This window comes from Dendrobates tinctorius, unplaced genomic scaffold (genome assembly GCF_039654945.1).
Source record: "Dendrobates tinctorius isolate UK_male_01 unplaced genomic scaffold, ASM3965494v1 ptg000231l, whole genome shotgun sequence".
NCBI lineage: Eukaryota > Metazoa > Chordata > Amphibia > Anura > Dendrobatidae > Dendrobates > Dendrobates tinctorius.
The window spans coordinates 1,024,001-1,043,360 of NW_027361898.1; the positions used below are offsets into that span (position 1 = coordinate 1,024,001).

At 42.2% G+C, this 19,360-nt stretch overlaps 1 protein-coding gene across 1 annotated transcript; it reads left to right on the top strand.

Moving 5' to 3' along the window:
- The first annotated feature begins 1,503 nt into the window (after positions 1–1,503).
- On the top strand, positions 1,504–10,593 carry PRDM12 (PR/SET domain 12). The gene is made up of 5 exons (XM_073555928.1): positions 1,504–1,842; positions 3,758–3,948; positions 5,493–5,648; positions 7,448–7,559; positions 8,320–10,593. Exons 1-5 carry the CDS (start codon positions 1,620–1,622, stop codon positions 8,703–8,705), a joined length of 1,068 nt encoding a protein of 355 aa, XP_073412029.1. The 5' UTR covers positions 1,504–1,619; the 3' UTR covers positions 8,706–10,593.
- The last annotated feature ends 8,767 nt before the right edge of the window (positions 10,594–19,360 follow it).

Here is a 19,360-nt window from a genome sequence, read left to right on the forward strand (position 1 = left end):
CCATATCTATCTATCTATCTATCTATCTATCTATCTATCCCATATCTATCTATCTATCTATCTATCTATCCATCCCATATCTATCTATCCCATATCTATCTATCTATCTAATATCTATCTATCCCATATCTATCTATCTATCTATCTATCTATCCCATATCTATATATCTGTCTATCTATCTATCCATCCCATATCTATCTATCTGTCTAATATCTATCTATCTATCTATCTATCTATCTATCCCATATCTATTACATATCTTTTTATCTGTGTCTTTCTATTCATGACATTATTACATACGTCGTTTCTCTGAATTACCGGGCGACTTTCTACATCTTGTTCTTTTCTTTTTATCTACATTGGAAGATTACAAATTAATTTCTGTGATTGTTATCCGTTTTCTCAATTTTTCGTTTCCTTCCCTGAGAACTTTCCTGTTTTCTCTCCTCCGCCCGGTAATTGAAGATCTTGGGGGAAATCTTCTGCCTCCTCCGGCTGGGATTCGGTAATTTGCTGTGAATTTGGTTTGATTTTATTCCTCCTGAACGAATCCCGTTTTTTTCTGCTGGAGATGATGGCTGGTGAAAGGTGGGGAAACGAAAATCACCGAGAGCAGATTATCTAGATATTTCGTTTTGGTTTTTTTTTCACAACAATTAGTAAATGCAGCGCGGATCCGGGTGATGGATTGGGTTGGAGGCTGTTCATCATTTCTTTCAATTGTTCTGATTCATTCAGAAAGATAGAAACTCAGAAATAATCTGTAGAGTCCGATACCTTGTACAATGCGGACATACTGTATAGCGCTAATGTATGGAATGAGTACTAGAGATGTCTGCACTGCGTGGAAGAATCTATCAGATACATAGAGGAGAGAAAGACAAAAAAAGGACATTAATGGAGAAGATTGACCTAATGAAACGAAAAATTAAGAAAAAGAAGTTGAAAGTGGAAAAGAGAGAGAAAAAGCAAGCAAAGAATGACTAGAAAGAAAGAAAAGGAGGAAAAGAACAAACTAATAAAGGAAGATATAATTGAAGAAGCAAGTGCAATAAATGGAAAAATGGAAGGAAGAAAGAAAAAAAAATAAAGAAATAGGTCAATTAGGAAAGAGGGAAAGACCGAAGAAGAGAAAGAAAGAAAAAAGAGGACAGAGAAAGAAATAACGAGAAAGAAGAAAAGAAAGACAGAAGTCTTTCTAGAAAGAAGAGTGTTGAGTTGTTGGGGCCTCCATGCTCATGGTCCCATACCTGCACCCTCCTGGGTTTGGGGTAAGGGCAGTTTGGGGAGCCTGGAGCAGGTGTCTGGGGGTGGCTGGATGTGCTGGGCTGTCTCTCCCCTCCTCCCCACCTTCCCTCGATCCTCTGCTCTTTATCCTGCAGTCTCTCAGGGGAGGAGGAGGCTCTCTCTTCTCCTGTGGAACAAGTCTATCTTCCAACGTCAGGGAGGTCATTAATAACCAATTAGGAGGGTCATTCAGGCCCATATAAAGAGGGAAGGGCTGCTGCAAAGAGGCTAGTGCCACACAGTGCTACTCGGAGGAGGTAGAGGCTGCTCAGGGGTGACTCCACAGTCCTGCTGACACCATAGCACTAGCACCATCAGCCTCCCCGGACCCATGATGGGCTCAGTGCTCCCCGCAGAAGCCTTGGTGCTGAAGAGTGGCCTGAAGCAGCCAGGTCTGTGCTTGGCAGAGATGATCACCTCGGACATCCTGCACAGCTTCCTCTATGGGCGCTGGAGGAACGTCCTGGGGGAGCAGCTGTTTGAGGAGAAGAGCAACCACAGTAGCCCCAAAACTGCGTTCACCGCGGAGGTCCTGGCCCAGTCCTTCTCTGGAGGTAAGTGGCACCTTCACTGCTTCCAACATTCCATAGAGTTTGAATTCGTTTTGCTGTAACTATGTACAGTTCTTCTCTCCGGATAATTGGGAGTGATGGCGGAGACGACCCCTCAGTGGGCTTCCCACAACTGTGGCATCTTCTCCTTTCCATGTTCCCACCAGAATCTCCTCTTTACCAACCAGCCCTGAAATCCTCGCTTTTCTCCCAGTGTCGCCCCCACTCTCCCCGCAGTGGAGCAGGGCATGTAATAGAGTCAGACTGGGGAAGAAAAGCTTTTACATTCATTTAGTTAACTTGAGTTTGACCTGAGAAAAAAAAAGTTTCCACTTAAACCAACTTAAAAAGAATTTAGAGAAGAAAAAAGTGGCCTATTCTTTGAGATGTCTCAGGTCCTTATTCCTCATTCATCAATCTGTGCCCCATCCAGCTCCCTTGTCCTGGCATCCGTGAAGGGGGCATTATGACTCCCATTATCCCCTATGTTCCTTTCCTAATTGACCATGAAGACTAATTCCATCAGCATTCACTTGATGTCAAGCAGCTAATCTCCCCATTTTGTAGGTGGAATTCCTCCAGCTTTGGAGCAAGTCCTCACTACATGATGCGCCAATGTAGCTGCGACACTTTCCATACAGACTAATGAATTTAGAATGAGTCATTTCTTTCTTGTTGGGTTTCATGAATGCCCATCACTTTACCAGTGTGACAAATTGCTGGACGGGTAGATGAGGAGGGGGACACTATTTAACCTCTGTCTCCACAACAAATAGCCGAAAATCTCCCCCATTGTCGAAGGTTCCGTGTTAGATAAAATCCCATTCACTTGCGCCTTTTTCTCAGAAGTTTCCAATAGTCTTACATATACATTTTTTTTTTGCTGTTGTCCTGACTGCGCCAGATAAGTCTGTACTATAGATGGGAGGAAAAAATAAATAAATAGAGATAAAATTAACATTTAAATTGATGCAATGTGTAATAATCCCGTGAAATGTATAAAATTGTGAGTGGCCTCCAACGATTGTTGGAAATAGTTTTTTTTTTTTAAATATTATTTGATTATAAACGGTAAAAAACTTTTTGCAAAACAAGTAAATGTTCCGTGAAATTTACAGAAGTTGTAAGAAAGGGAGTAAATTAATAAGATTAAATCTGTTAATTATCAGTACTTGAGATTGGATTAATCTGCACTCAAAGATCGTAATTCTGCTGCAAAATTGTATCTTTCTGGCGGCAAAGGTCCTGTGACATTTATAGAATAGTGGCTGATTTAAATGTAAAGGTTGAGATTATTAAAAACTAAAAAAAAATAAAACAATTCGTTGTATTCGAGAAATTCATCAATATCCCTCATTATTACCGAAGTGTCGGTAATTAACGGCTGCTAGAAACTGAATTTAGAGATCGGGGATTAGGGAAAAGCAATGAGAGAAAATATTTCCTTTTTGTCTAAACGAAATTAATTGAAGTTGAATTGTCGCAGTGTGATTGTCGCCTCCGGGGTGTGCACTGAGGAGCTGTTTTCTCTGCAGGAGTTGCTCCCAGCTGTGTGAAGTTCTCCTGCTCAGGGTCTCCTGCTCAGGGTGTCCCCCTCAGGGTCTCCTGCTCAGGGTCTCCTCTTTAGGGTCTCCTGCCCACGGTCTCCTGCTCAGGGTCTCCTCTTCAGGGTCTCCTGCTAAGGTCTCCTGCTCAGGGTGTCCTCCTCAAGGTCTCCTGCTCAGGATCTCCTGCTCAGGTCTCCAGCTCAGGGTGTCCTCCTCACGGTCTCCTGCTTACGGTCTCCTGCTCAGGGTCTCCTGCTTACGGTCTCCTGCTCACGGTCTCCTGCTCAGGGTCCCCTCTTCAGGGTCTCCTTCTAAGGTCTCCTGCTCAGGGTCTCCTGCTGAGGATCTCCATCGCGCTTTTCTCCCCACAGAGGTGCAGAAGCTCTCCAGCCTGGTGCTGCCCACAGAAGTCATCATTGCCCAGAGCTCCATCCCTGGAGAGGGATTAGGGATCTTCTCCAAGACCTGGATCAAGGCCGGGACTGAGATGGGACCCTTCACCGGCAGAGTCATCTCCCCAGAGCATGTGGACCTTTGCAAGAATAACAATCTGATGTGGGAGGTGAGTGGTCATCAACCAGGGGGCTCAGATAAGATCAGATGATGGATCCCCCAGGGGAGAAACTAATTGAATTAGATGAACTGTATCCAGCTGCCCCCAGAGATTAATGGAGGCCATTGATGTCCAGCTCACAGCTGCAGTGCCGCTCCATTGTGTCAGCTCTCAGGACAAGTGGAGTAATTGACCCTATGAATGTCAATAATTAGATCTGGGGTTGTCCATCACCTGAAAATAGCCCCCAGCTCTTCCTACAGCAATGGTCCAGGTGTCTACAGGACTGTAGTGACACTATAACTCTCAGCATGACATGGCACACTGGGAGTTGTAGTGTCACTACAGTTACAGGGCAGTGCAGTGTAATGAGAGGGAAGCTGCAGCACCTCCATCAGAGACGTCAGACTCCTGTGATCGCCTCTATGAGAGCAGCAAAGACCAGGAGGGAAAAGGAAGCAGCAGAGGAAGTCAGAGACAAGTCTACAGATGGAAAGATAGAAATGTGACAGAAAGAGAAATATGAGATGGATACATATATACTGTATCCTCACCCATCCCTGTAGACTGTGAGCCCTCGCGGGCAGGGTCCTCTCTCCTTATGTACTTGTGTGTCCCTTGTCTTACACATGTTTATTATACTTGTCTATATTTCCCCTTTTCACATGTAAAGCGCCATGGAATAAATGGCGCTATATAAATGCATAATAATAATAATAATAATAATAATAATAATAATAATGATAGACTATAAAGATAAATATTATATAGATATGAGATGGATGGATATATACATATATGTGATAGACTATAAAGGACAGATAAATACTGCATAGATATGAGATGGATGGCTGTAGATATATGTGATAGACTATAAAGGATAGATTTTATTTATGTTACTCATTTATATAGCGCCATTAATTCCACAGCGCTTTACAGACATTATTGGCACTGTCCCCGATGGGGCTCACAATCCAGATTCCCTATCAGTATGTCTTTGGAATGTGGGAGGAAACCGGAGTACCCGGAGGAAACCCACGCAAACACGGGGAGAACATACAAACTCCTTGCAGATGTTGTCCTTGAAGCCAGGACTCCAGCACTGCAATGCTAACCACTGAGCCACCACGCTGTCCATAGATAAATAATATGTAGATATGAGATGGATGATAGGAGACTTACATACATAGATATGTGATTGATAGCTACTACATTATAAAGATATGAGATAATAGATAATATGAAAAATATAACAAAGCAGATCCAGAAATGAGGGGTGCAAAGCTTTTTGGGCACAAGCCCAATATAACATATGAAGAAAAATAAGCAGCGCTCCAGTAAGGTGCGATAAAAGTGGAGGCCTCTTTATTAGCCCATGTGGCAACGTTTCGATTCTGTAGAACCTTTCTGAAGCTCAAGAACCAGAATAATGTGGAGCTTCTTCATTGCAACATTTATGTGGCTAGATATGAGATAGAAGATACTGGACAGATGTTGCTTTGAGGCCCTGCATCGCCCGTCATTAACCATTTGCTGTCCTCTCTCCTTCCCAGGTCTTTAATGAGGATGGCACCGTGCGCTATTTCATTGATGCCAGTCAGGAGGATCACCGCAGCTGGATGACGTACATTAAATGTGCCCGCAACGAGCAGGAGCAGAACCTGGAGGTGGTACAGATTGGGAATAGCATCTTCTACAAGGCCATAGAGGTAACACTCTCATCATCTCCTAGATACAGGGATGGGGGTCACCTTAGGGCCAAATGTTCTGGATAATATGTAGAATAGTCTAGAATGCTATCCTCACTGGTTACATGGGTCCCTGACCTGATCTTACCATCATGGGGCCATTTCTGTTCACAATCATCACTCCAGTTGGGCTGAGATCTAGAACTTTCTGTGCGCCTTCCAAGCTGGTAATGGCCTCCGTTAATCGCTGTCAACCTCCTGTAACAATAGGATCTGCTGGCATCTCCTTGGCGCAGCGGGAAGATGACTCTTCTTTTACAGGAAAAAATCAATTTGGCGTCTAACAAATGTCAGGTTACGGGGAGTGCGGCGCTGAGCACTGAATACACGAGGCTGGAGCGCGGCCGCCGCGGTAAACATCACTTACCTAATGGAAGCTGCGAGCACCCGGCCATTTGTTGATTTGCTTCTGATAAGTGATGTCACTCTTCTCTCTTTGTGAGGGGAGAGGGGGCGGCTGCAGCTCCAGACCTCTGATTATCACTCACCTGACACCACTGGTGGACACAAACAGAAGAGGGCTCTGTGCAAGAACAATATATGGGCCCCCTGACCTCTCGGGCCCCAGTGTGGCTGCACAGGTTGCACTAATGAGATGTCTGCCCCTGCCTGACACACTGGAGTTGGGATCACGGAGTGCATAGACTCTGTACAGCCTGTACTCCATGTCCCACAGTGTCGGGCTCAAGGTCACCTCTCTGCAACATTGTGCAAGTGCCGCTGCACCACCAGCGCAGCAGAGCGGCACATTCATTGCCCATCTCCCCATGTTGTTCTATTAATTGTCACATGTTAATAACCTCATTCATCGAATGTCCTTGGTAACCAAGGAGCACAACACTGGGAGACAGCGAGGGGCACCGGGGGGACGGAGCAAAAGGATGTGAGTGACAGAGATGACAATGACTGAGGAAACTTCTGGGCGCAGCACAGCTCAAAATATCAGGGGTTCACACCCAAGTCATCCCAATATCAAGGAGAATAGATTAATGCAAGCTATTGTTATTTGTTATCACAAATTACTGGGGAGAGGAGACTGTAGGACAGGTGAGTACAATCTATTACTCTCTGTTATCAGCCATTACTGGGGAGAGGAGACTGTAGGACAGGTGCCCACAATCTATTACTCCCTGTTATCAGCCATTACTGGGGAGAGCAGACTGTAGGACAGGTGACTACAATCTATTACTCCCTGTTATCAGCCATTACTGGGGAGAGGAGACAGTAGGACAGGTGACTACAATCTATTACTCCCTGTTATCAGCCATTACTGGGGAGAGGAGACTGTAGGACAGGTGACTACAATCTATTACTCCCTGTTATCAGCTATTACTGGGGAGAGGAGACTGTAGGACAGGTGAGTACAATCTATTACTCCCTGTTATCAGCCATTACTGGGGAGAGGAGACTGTAGGACAGGAGACTACAATCTATTACTCCCTGTTATCAGCCATTACTGGGGGATGGTGACTGTAGGACAGGAGACTACAATCTATTACTCCCTGTTATCAGCCATTACTGGGGAGAGGAGACTGTAGGACAGGTGAGTCTAATCTATTACTCCCTGTTATCAGCCATTACGGGGAGAGGAGACTGTAGGACAGGTGAATACTATTGTTCAGTCCTGATATCCTTCCATCCGTATAGGTGGCACCATTTCCCTGATTTCTACGATGTTGAAGTGTATGATGGGATGCTTCACCTGTGTGATCCTGCTGGAGAGCGGTGCCGATTCCTGACCATCTCTTTCTTTCCCACAGACGATCCCTCCAGACCAGGAGCTGTTGGTGTGGTACAGTAATTCTCAGAACACCTTCCTCGGTATTCCCGGTGTGCCCGGCTTGGAAGAGGAGCAGAAGAAGAATAAACATGGTGAGTGGTGGGGCAGATATGGATATAGTCATGGCTTAAAGTCTGGGTACAGAAAATGAGGCCGTAGCAGAAGTTTCGTCCTGCGTTGCTCCTGCATTATCTGGTACTTACATGCCAAATACCTTGATTTTATAAAGTGTATTCTGAATAGCAGTAATGCAGCTCAAATGTCATATATTCTGGATTTGCCCACATCTTAGCTGCTGTAGTCTTTTGCTTGCATTTCCTGGAGTGTCCTGCAGGGGGCTGACACCAAGATGAGTTCAGTTCTGATGATTTAGGGCAGTGTTTCTCAACTCCAGTCCTCAAGACCCACCACAGGTCATGTTTTCAGGATTTCCTTAGAATTGCACAGGTGATGCTGTTAATGCTTGAGCAGGTGATGAAATTATCACCTGTGCAATACTAAGGAAATCCTGAAAACTTGACCTGTTGGTGGGTCTTGAGGCCTGGAGTTGAGAAACACTGATTTAGGGGATCAAAAAGGGTAAATGTATTCCGTAAATTTTTCATATTATTTGCCCCTCAGAAGTGCCAATAAAGTCTGTAAAGCGCTGTGGAATTAATGGCGCTATAGGAGTAAAATAAATAAAAAAATATATTCAGTAGTTGCCCACATCTTAGCAGCTGTAGTCTTTTGCTTGCATTTCCTGGAGTGTCCAGCAGGGGGCTGAGACCCAGATGAGTTCAGTTCTGATAATTTAGGGGATCAAAGAGGGTAAATGTATTCAGTAAATTTTTCATATTATTTCCCCCTCAGATGAATTTGGTGGCATCGATTCCTCTGGGCCAGTCCTGTCCGGCCGCATGCGCTGTGTGATCTGCCACCGAGGCTTCAACTCCCGCAGCAACCTGCGCTCTCACATGCGGATCCACACCCTGGACAAACCCTTCGTGTGCCGCTTCTGCAACCGTCGCTTCAGCCAGTCTTCCACTCTGCGGAACCACGTCCGACTGCACACTGGGGAGCGCCCGTATAAGTGCCAGGTGTGCCAAAGCGCCTACTCGCAGCTGGCTGGCCTCCGTGCCCACCAGAAGAGCGCCAGGCACCGACCCCCCAATGGATCCATGCAGGCCCACTCCCCCACCCTGCCGGTGCCGCACCCGGCCTCACTGGCACACCACATTCCCACCATGGTATTGTGAGGACAGACTTATACAGACTTTTAGTTACACCTTGGACTGTCGCCATTTACTTCCATCTCTCCCGAATGTCTGCTCATTTCTTAGCCGCTACCAAAAATGATGGGTGCAGGTGACATAAGAGAGGGCTCATGGTTGCTGCCTGAGGCACCAAGTGGCTCTTAGGCTGTGTGCCCACATAAGCGTTTTTTTCACATTTTTTAAGCGTTATTTCCATGCAAAAACACTTAAAAAATGCATGCATTAAGCATCCCATTCTTATAATGCATTCTGCAATTTTTGTGCACATGATGTGTTTTTTTCTGCATAAAAAACGCATTGGGGTAAAAAGCGCAGTATGTTCATTAATTTTGAGGTAAAAAACGCATTTCAAACTATATTCTATGAGACTGTGGATGCTCCGAAAAAAACGCATAAAAACGCGCAAAAAAGTGCGGGAAAAAACGCATTTTTCCTGGGAAGGAGTCCGGTTTTTAGTCAGGAATTTTCTGCATATGTGGGTACATAGCCTAACGCTGGGTTCACACATAGCGGAAATCTTGCGGAAATTACCGCGAGAATTCCAGAAATCCATTCCACAGGAAAATCGCATTTTAAATTCCCGCGATTTTCCAGCGGAAAAACTAGCATTTTGCAAGCGTAATTAGCTTACAGAATTGCTAGCATTTTCCAAGCGATCTGTAGCATCGCTTGGAGAACTGATTGACAGGTTGGTCACACTCGTCAAACATAGTGTTTGACGAGTGTGACTAACTTTTTGTTATTGTTATTCTTACCTTCCGGCGTCCCGCGCAGCCTTCCCGCCTCTCTCCACGCTCCCAGTAATCCTTTGCGAAAATTACCGCGATGACGTCCGTTCTTGCGGGATCGCGACGACGTCGCACGAATGACCGCGAGACTTTGCGATCCCACGAGAACGGACGTCATCGCTCGCAAAGGCTTACTGGGATCGGGAGCGTGGAGAGAGGCGGGAAGGCTGCGCGGGACGTCGGAAGGTGAGAATAACAATATATTTTATTAGAAATTCTATTTTTTACAGGGATATGGTACCCAAAGCCTGGAGGACAGTCTCCTCTCCTCCAGACCGTGGGTACCATCCGCAAATTTTCTGCTTACTTTTCGCATGGTGGGCACAGCCACATGCAGAAAGTAAGCAGAACAATGCATTCCTATGGGATATCCGCGAAATTAATGAGCATGCTGCGTTTCTTACCGCGAAGCGATTCCGCCGCGGTAAAAACCACAGCATTAGCACAGCATTGCGGAATCCCATAGGAATGCATGGGATGTTTATTTTTTGCGTTTTCGCAGCAAAATCGCACGGTTAAAACCGCCGCGGAAAGACGAAAAAAACGCCACGTGTGAACTCAGCCATACTGTGGTATTATTTTGAGGCTCATTGCTGCCCCCTGTGCGCAGATCAGGGGTAACACAGCTGCCCCAAGCCAGTGTGGTACCCCTGTACAGTAATAGCCTCATAAGGAGCTTACAAAATAGCAATTAAATTTACGGGAAAAGTTAAAAAAAAATAATGTCAAAAACATTTTAATTTGGAAGCTGATGAAAAAAAATTCTCAATTTCGCCCCATCCCAAGGATTCTTGTATATAGGAGTGTATAAATACATAAATCTCTATATAAATATCTATACATAGACACAGAGTAAAGATTATATCTATCACCTCTATAGTATATATATATATACGTATACATATATATATACAGCTTCAGTGGAAAAAAATCGAAAACTCCTCGAACGAGTCACTTTATATCCTGTAAATATCCTCTGTAAAATCTTTGCTGCTATCGGCCGAGATTCCATGTATTATACCTGTAAGTAATTTGTACCTCTCTGTATCTATCACATGTTCCCAATAAAAGAAGGAAATTTATTTTGTGAAATGATTTACTTGGAAAATAATTCAGTATCTTTCTTTCTCTTCCATTTTCTTTTATAATTAAGTTTAAAATCTAAAAAAAAAAATCTCATTCTTTGGTAGTGTTTTCCACCTCAGATGCTTAGTCTTATTTGTCTTTTTAAAAAAAAAATATTGATATGCAATCAGATGATTTCAGATTTATCTCTTATAATATACATTTATGATGGAGGAGGCTAATAAGCATTTTGGTTTTTCCATTTTTCTCTTATGTATTTCATTTGATAAGTGGTTTATTTGTATCTTATTTTTTTATCCACCCTTAAAAAGAAAGTGCTGCTATGAAAATAATCATCGCCTCTAACATTGCAAGAATTTTTATTTTTGTATTTTCAAAGTGTCGAAAATTGAGCTGTCGATACGAAGAAAACAAAGATTCTCTTACTGTCATCGTTATAATCATTTCTAATCAATTTCCAACCTGCAATGAAAGTTTAATTTTTGGGGCAAAGATCGAAAAGAAAGTATGAATAAGTATATAAATAGAAAAGGCATAATTATATTTATTTTTTGGGTGTTTCTTTTACATCTTGTAAGTAAAAATATATATTTTTAACTTATACTTTTTTTTATACAAACACACTTTTTTATACATTATATATATAATCTGTAAAATAGATGAGAAAAAATATATAAATATATTAAAAACAGTATATTTGTAGCTAATATTTTTTACACACGTGTGTGCGTATATACCGTATATGTTTTAAAAATATGACTTTGAAAAAACTTTTCATATAAAAGGGACAAAAGAAAATATGTAAATAAAAAATTATAAAGAAAATAATATATAAATATTCATAAATACTGTATATATAAAGAAAATTATAAAGAACACAAATAATATATATAGTTGTACAATTGTACACACATACACTTTTTAAACACATGAGGGCTAAAATATACATATATATTTTACTCAGCTCTACATATATATATATATATAATTAACTTCTAACTTCTTCACATTTATATATACACATTTATAAAGTATAAATATATATATATATTTAAAATATAATCACAAATTACATATAACAAAATGTACAATAATTGAAATGCACAAAAGAGAAAAACCTTCTCACAATTAAAAATCCTTTTCTTTTACCCAAAAATCGAAATTCTAAAAAAGTAAAGTTATTAAACATGTAAACATAAAGAAAATGGTGCTAAATAGGGCATAAGGCATGTTGCCAGCTTTCTAGATTTTACAGATAATGTTAAGTGTTTGTAACATATGTATTGGAATGTGATAAAACCTTTAAATATGTTTGCTTTCAAATTGAAAAAATACAATGTGAAGAAATAAATATTAAATAAAAAAGGATAAATATTTTCAATGGCAAATTGTTAAAAAGCAAATAAAACTTCTAATTTAAAAAAAAAGTTCTTCAAACAATACATCTAATAATTGAATACAAAAATGGATCTATTAACAATTTTCTTAGATAATACAAAATTTTTGATAAAAAAATGACAACTATTTTAAAAATATTCACATTTTAGAACAGGCACCATAATTTCTCCGATCCTTAACATTCCCCTGGCAGGATACGATAATTCGGTGGCTTTAGTTTGTTTCTGAATTTCATTGTTTTAATTTTCGGTGGGAGTTGATGATAAGAACAAAAAACTTATACTTATGGTAATTTTGGCATTATGCTTTTTGGGAGCGAGGTGATTTTGCACTGGAGAACTGATCCTTTTTTTATTTTCTTATAACAAAAAAGACCATTGCGTTCTGGAAACATGCCTGAAAATCATCACGTTTGGGTGGCGCTCCCTCCACACCGCGTCCTATTGCACTTGACAATTGTTGGTATCTGGATACAATGGAATGTTTTCTGCGGTAACCTTGTTCCTTGTTGACCCGCTTTATGTCATCCACAATGTCGGATTTATGGTGGAGGATGCGGGCACAATGCGCAGCATTTCTCTATTAGCTACAGTGCCGGGTTATGATTGTCCTATTGTTAGCGGAAAATGGAGTTTTTAAACTGCTTACTTGACCCCCCCATCAGGACAGCGCAGCAGCGGCTGCTCAATTAATGGAAATATCTTCATGTCAAACACAGAATCTTAATATTCAGGAAAACACAGCTCTTGTTTTTCAGGTCCAAGGCCACAAATAATAAGAATCCATTGGAGATAATAATAATTACTAATATCTGCAGTAATAGAAATAATTGTCAATTATCTATTTATCTTCCTCTGTCTAAATATTTAGCCATTAATTATCTAATACAATTACTCTATCCATATCAAATTCCTATAATATTGTAACTATTCCATATCTATTTATATAGTGTCTACTGAGCTATTTATCTCCAGTCTACGTCTAATACCTACGGTATTTATATCCAATCTAAAGTATCTATCACCATCAAATGTAGATCTATCTATAGTATCTGTGTATCTGATTATCTGACATGGTCTACAGTATCTATAAATCCTTGTATCTAATTACCTCTGTATCTAATATATCTATCTACAGTATCTATCAATCTGATTATCTATGTATCTAAAATATATGTATATACAGTATGTGATCTGATTATCTATGTATCTAGTATATGTATTTACAGTATCTGTCATATATCTATTTGATTATGTATCTAATATATGTGTATCTACAGCATGTGTCATCTGATTATCTATGTATCTATCTCTTAGCTTGTATCTCTCGTGCTCTATGTCCCTTACGTATCTATCTGTATCAGTCTGCTCTTGATCTATTGACCTCGCCCCATCGTTACCACTTCCCACGATTTGTTCCGTCAGTTGCGTTGTACTCATTTATGTACTATTAGCGTCTACAATGAATTATGGGAAATGCGAAAAAAAGTGAACAAAAGCCGCCCGATTTCCCGCAGAAGCTGGAACCTTTCAGAACTTGACGTCGTCATTAAAGGGACAGTAGCGGTGATGAAGTGTCAGGCAATGAGCGTGGGTTGTCACATATTGTCTGCATGACGCTGACCCCTGAGCGTCAGGAGGTGACACGGCGCGAGTGAGACGAGGCGCGGGGCGCTTCTTCCCATAGCGGAGGCCTCGCTGTAAGCACTTATTACTGGCAGTGAATAGACGCCTGTGTCAGGCAGGAGAATGGGCTTGTTGGCTGACAGCGCTTCTCGTATCCTCGCGTCTCGCACAGCGGGGGGCTGCGCTGAAATGTCTCAAAATACAGGTACAACAACACGATGAAAAGGCAGCGGAGAAAACACGAAAGCCTCGCTCGTCTGAAAACACCGCCCGCCACATTCAGGAAATAATATGATGAAATTATAACACTCTCCCGGGTGACGCGGCCGTGGAGCGCACGATACAAGCGCACGCTCTGAAAATGGCGCTTTTATTTTCTAAATGTGAAAGAAATGACAGAAGACAGAAAAATCCAGAGATGAGACGGAGACCGCAGCGCTGTGGGGAAGAAGAACGAGAAGACATGTGTATGAGTGTAATAAGTGCACATCAGTTATCTACACATGATAGGTGCATGGATACAAAGATACAAGGATAGATACACTCGTGATGGATGGACGGATACATACATAACAGATAGATAGGAAAACAGCCATCTCTGTAAGCGCTGAGATGCAAACATTGAATTATGAAACTAGAATGCATTACTGCCATATAGAATATACTTATAAAATGAAGGTACTTTGCACACAAATTGGCTAATTTGGGCCACTTCAAGGCTATCTTTCTTTCATGGGACCCTAAATATAATTTTAATCATACATGCCTTTCCAGGGCTAAACAAATATAAAGGACAGGTAAGATCCTGCATGAATTTAAAACAACATTAGGCTGATGGGAGGAAGTAACCACCTTCAACGCCTTATCATGGCTGGTGGGCTCACATGAATTGCCCGTTTTTGTGCGCTTTTACTTCTACTCTACTACATCCATACGGAGTAATGCAGTTTATTATATTCAATAATTCCACGTATCTTATAGCACACAGTGACTGCTGCACTCTCTAATATATATACAGTGGGGAAAAAAGTATTTTGTCAGTTACCAATTGTGTAAGTTCTCCCACTTAAAAAGATGAGAGAGGCCTGTAAGTGACATCATAGGTAGACCACAACTATGAGAAAGTCAAAATGAGAAAACAAATCCAGAAAATCACCTTGTCTGATTTGGCACGATTTAGTTTTCAAATTATGGTTTAAAATAATTATTTGGTCATTAACAAAAGTTCATCTCAATATTGTGTTATATTTCCTTTGTTGGCAATGACAGAGGTCAAACGTTTTCTGTAAGTCTGCACAAGGTGGCACACATTGTTGGTGGTATGTTGGCCCATTCCTCCATGCAGATCTCCTCTAGAACAGTGATGTTTTGGGCCTGTCGCTGGGCAACATGAACTTTCAAATCCCTCCAAAGGTTTTCTATGGGGTTGAGATCTGGAGACTGGCTAGGCCACTCCAGGACCTTCATATGCTTCTTACAAAGCCACTTCTTCATTGCCCTGGTGGTGTGCTTGAGATCATTATCATGCGGACAGACCCATCCACACTTCAACTTCAATGGCCTTGCTGATGGAAGGAGATTTGCATTCATAATCTCACGATACATGGCCCCACTCATTCTTTCATGTACATGGATCAATCCTCCTGGTCCATTTGCAGAGAACTAGCCCCAAAGCATGATGTTGCCACCCCCATGCTTCACAGTAGGTATGGTGTTCTTTGGATGCAACTCAGCATTCTGTCTCCTCCAAACATGACGAGTTTTGTTTCTACCTTTCGCTGATCTGTCACAGTGATCTGTGATGTGACAGATCAGTGATCTGTCACAGGACAGTGAAGTCCCACCTGGGACTATGTAATAAAGTTAAAAAAAAAAAAAAAGTGTTAAAATAATTTAAAAAAAATCGCCAAATAAATTAGAAAAAAAAAAAAATATTCCCCCAATAAATCCATTTTTTGGAAATAAAAATAAAAAAAAAACAATAACAGTACACATATTAGGTATCGCTGCGTCCGTAACGACCCGCCCTATAAAACTGTCCCATTAGTTAACCCCTTTAGCGAACCCCTTAAAAAATAAAAATAAAAAACGAAGCAAAAAATAATGATTTATTATCATACCGCCAAACAAAAAGTGTAATAACGCGCGATCAAAAAGATGCATATAAATATCCATGGTACCATTGAAAACGTCATCTTGTCCCACAAAAAACAAGCCACCATACAGCATCATCAGCGAAAAAATAAAAAAGTTATAGCTCGCAGAATAAAGCGATGCAAAAATAATTATTTTTTATATAAAATAGTTTTCATTGCATAAAACTGACAAAACATAAAAAAAGGACCTAAATGAGGTATCGCTATAACCGTACTGACCCGAAGAATAAAACCGCTTTATCAATTTTACCGCAAGCGGAATGGTGTAAACGCACCCGCCCAAAAGAAATTCATGAAACGATGGTTTTTGTTCATTCTGCATCACAAAAATTGGAATAAAAAGCGATCAAAAAATGTCACGTGCCCGAAAATGGTACCAATAAAAACGTCAACTCGTCCCGCAAAAAATAAGACCTCACATGACTCAGTGGGACAATATACGGAAAAATTATAGCTCTCAATATGTGGTGATGCAAAAACTATTTTTACAATAAAAAGCGTCTTTTAGCGTGCGACAGCTGCCAAACATAAAAACCGCCATAAATAGTAAATCAAACCCCCCGTTATCACCCCCTTAGTAAGGGAAAAATAATAAACTTAAAAGAAAATGTATTTATTTCCATTTTCCCATTAGGGTTAGGGTTAGGGCTAGGGTTAGGTCCAGGGCTAGGGTTAGGGTTAGGGTTAGGGTTAGGGCTAGGGCTAGGGTTAGGGCTAGGGTTAGGGCTAGGGTTAGGGCTAGGGTTAGGGCTGAGATTAGGGTTAGGGCTGTGTTGGGGTTCGGGTTGGAGTTAGAATTGGGGGTTTCCACTGTTTGGGCACATCAGGGGCTCTCCAAATGCAACATGGCGTCTGATCTCAATTCCAGCCAATTCTAAGTTGAAAAAGTCAAATGGTGCTCCTTCCCTTCCAAGCTCTGCCATGCGCACAAACAGTGTTTTACCCCCACATGTAGGGTATCAGCCTACTCAGGACAAATTGCAAAACAACTTTTGGGGTCCAATTTCTCCTGTTACCCTTAGGAAAATAAAAAATTGGGGGCAAAAATATCATTTTTGTGGAAAAAAATGATTTTTTTATTTTCACGTCCGAGCGTTACAAACTTCTGTGAAGCACTTGGGGGTTCAAAGTGCTCACCACACATCTAGATAAGTTCTGTGGGGGGTCTAGTGTCCAAAATGGGGTCACTTGTGGGGAGTTTCAATAGTTTAGGTACATCAGGGGCTCTCCAAACGCACATGACACCCGCAGACCATTCCATCAAAGTCTGCATTCCAAAACGTCACTACTTCCCTTCCGAGCCCCGACGTGTGTCCATACAGTAGTTTTCTCCCACATATGGGGTGTCAGCGTACTCAGGACAAATTGGACAACAACTTTTGGGGTTCAATTTCTCCTGTTACCCTTGGGAAAATAAAAAATTGGGGACTAATTGATCATGTTTGTGGAAAAAATACAATTTTTTTTATTTTCATGCCCGGGCATTATAAACTTCTGTGAAGCCCTTGGGGGTTAAAACTGCTCACCACACATCTAGATAAGTTCCTTAGGGGGTCTAGTTTCCAAAATGGTGTCATTTATGGGGGGTTTCCACTGTTTTGGTACATCAGGGGTTTTCCAATCGCGACATGGTGTCCGATCTCAATTCCAGCCAAAAACGTCAAATGGCGCTGCTTTCATTCCGAGCTCTGCCATGCGCCCAAATAGTCATTTACACCCACATATGGGGTATTAGGGTACTCAGGACAAATTGCTCAATAACTTTTAGGGTCCTGTTACCCTTGGAAAAATAAAAATTGGGGGTGAAAAGATCATTTTTGTGGAAAAAAATATGATTTTTTAATTGTACCGCTGTACGTTATAAACTTCTGTGAAGCCCTTGTGGGTTCAAAGTTCTCACCACATATCTAGATAAGTTCCTTGGGGGGTCTTGGTTCCAAAATGGTGTCATTTGTGGGGAGTTTCAATAGTTTAGGTACATCAGGGGCTCACCAAACGCACATGACACCCGCAGACCATTCCATCAAAGTCTGCTGTCAGAGACACCGCACTGAACTTGCTCACTGAGCCAGTGCGCGTGTCCTGAGTAAAGCGAACAGTGCTCAAAGCTACCTGTGGAGCAGGCAGCAACCGAATAGATGTGTACTTCAGACCCACAGGACCTGAAGCACGTGACTGCTAGAGGCGTGGCTTAAACTCCACAGAGCTAGGAGCTGCAAGACAATTTCTAGCAGAGTAACTGCGAGACAAAGTTACCAAGGGGCATAGACAGTGAGAATAGTCAGGACGTAGCCAATGAGTCACACACAGAGATAGCTGCAAGGTACAAGAGGGGCGAGCAGAGAGTAGTCAGGTCACAGGCAATGAGTCACACACAGATAATAACGCAGTACAAAATCAACAGGCAAAGTCACAACGGGAAACAGAATCGGGTCAGAACCATATAAACAAGCTATAGCAACAAACAGGCACACGGGGGTCAGCACACTAGGCCAAAGGCAAAAGTATAACTGGCAGGGATTGAAGCTACCCAGGGGTTTATGAAGCTCTCCCAGAACCAGAAAGAGGCCACAATCATTAACCCCAAGTGTGCAGGTCAAAACCTGCACAGAGCTCCAGACATTAACCCCCACTGTGCAGCTCAAAAACCTGCACTGGGATCATGACAGTACCCCCCTCTCAACGGGGGGCCTCTGGACCCCCAGGCTTCCCCGGGTACTTGGCATGGAACGCCTGAACCAGGCGATCTGCATGTACCGAGCGAGCAGGGACCCATGAGCGCTCTTCTGGTCCATATCCCTTCCAGTGGACCAGGTACTGCAAAGAGCGGCGCACCCGCCGAGAGTCCACAATATGTCCGACCTCATACTCCAATTGACCCTCCACCAGCACTGGAGGAACAACAGTCTCAGAGTTCTCTTTGACAGATCCTGCTGGTTTCAACAGAGACTTATGGAACACATTAGATATTTTTAAGGAGGCGGGGAGACGCAACCTATACGCCACAGGGTTGACTATCTCCATAATCTCGTACGGACCAATGAACTTTGGTCCCAACTTAACTGATGGTACATTTAAGTTGATGTTATGCGTGGAGAGCCAAACCTTCTCTCCCGAGGCTCTCTTTTTGTCCGCAAAATATTTGTATCTCCCCTGGGCTCGAGAGATATTACGCCGGACTTCAGCCCAGAGGTTTTTTAACCGTAGAACGGACCCCTCTGCTCCTGGACAACAGGAATCCACCTGAGAAAACTCCCCAAAATGCGGATTAAAGCCATAGTTAATCAGGAATGGGGACATGTTGGTGGACTGACTCACCCGGTTGTTAAAAGCGAATTCAGCCAACGGTAACGCATCACACCAATCCTCCTGTCTGGCGGAGGTCAGACACCTGAGAATTTGTTCCAGGGATTGATTGGTGCGTTCTGTCTGACCATTACTCTCCGGGTGATATGCCGACGAGAAGGAGAGTGAGATGCCCAATTTCATACAGAACGCCCTCCAAAATTTGGCCACAAACTGCACACCTCTGTCAGACACAACATTCAGGGGTACCCCATGCAATCGGACCACATGCTGCACAA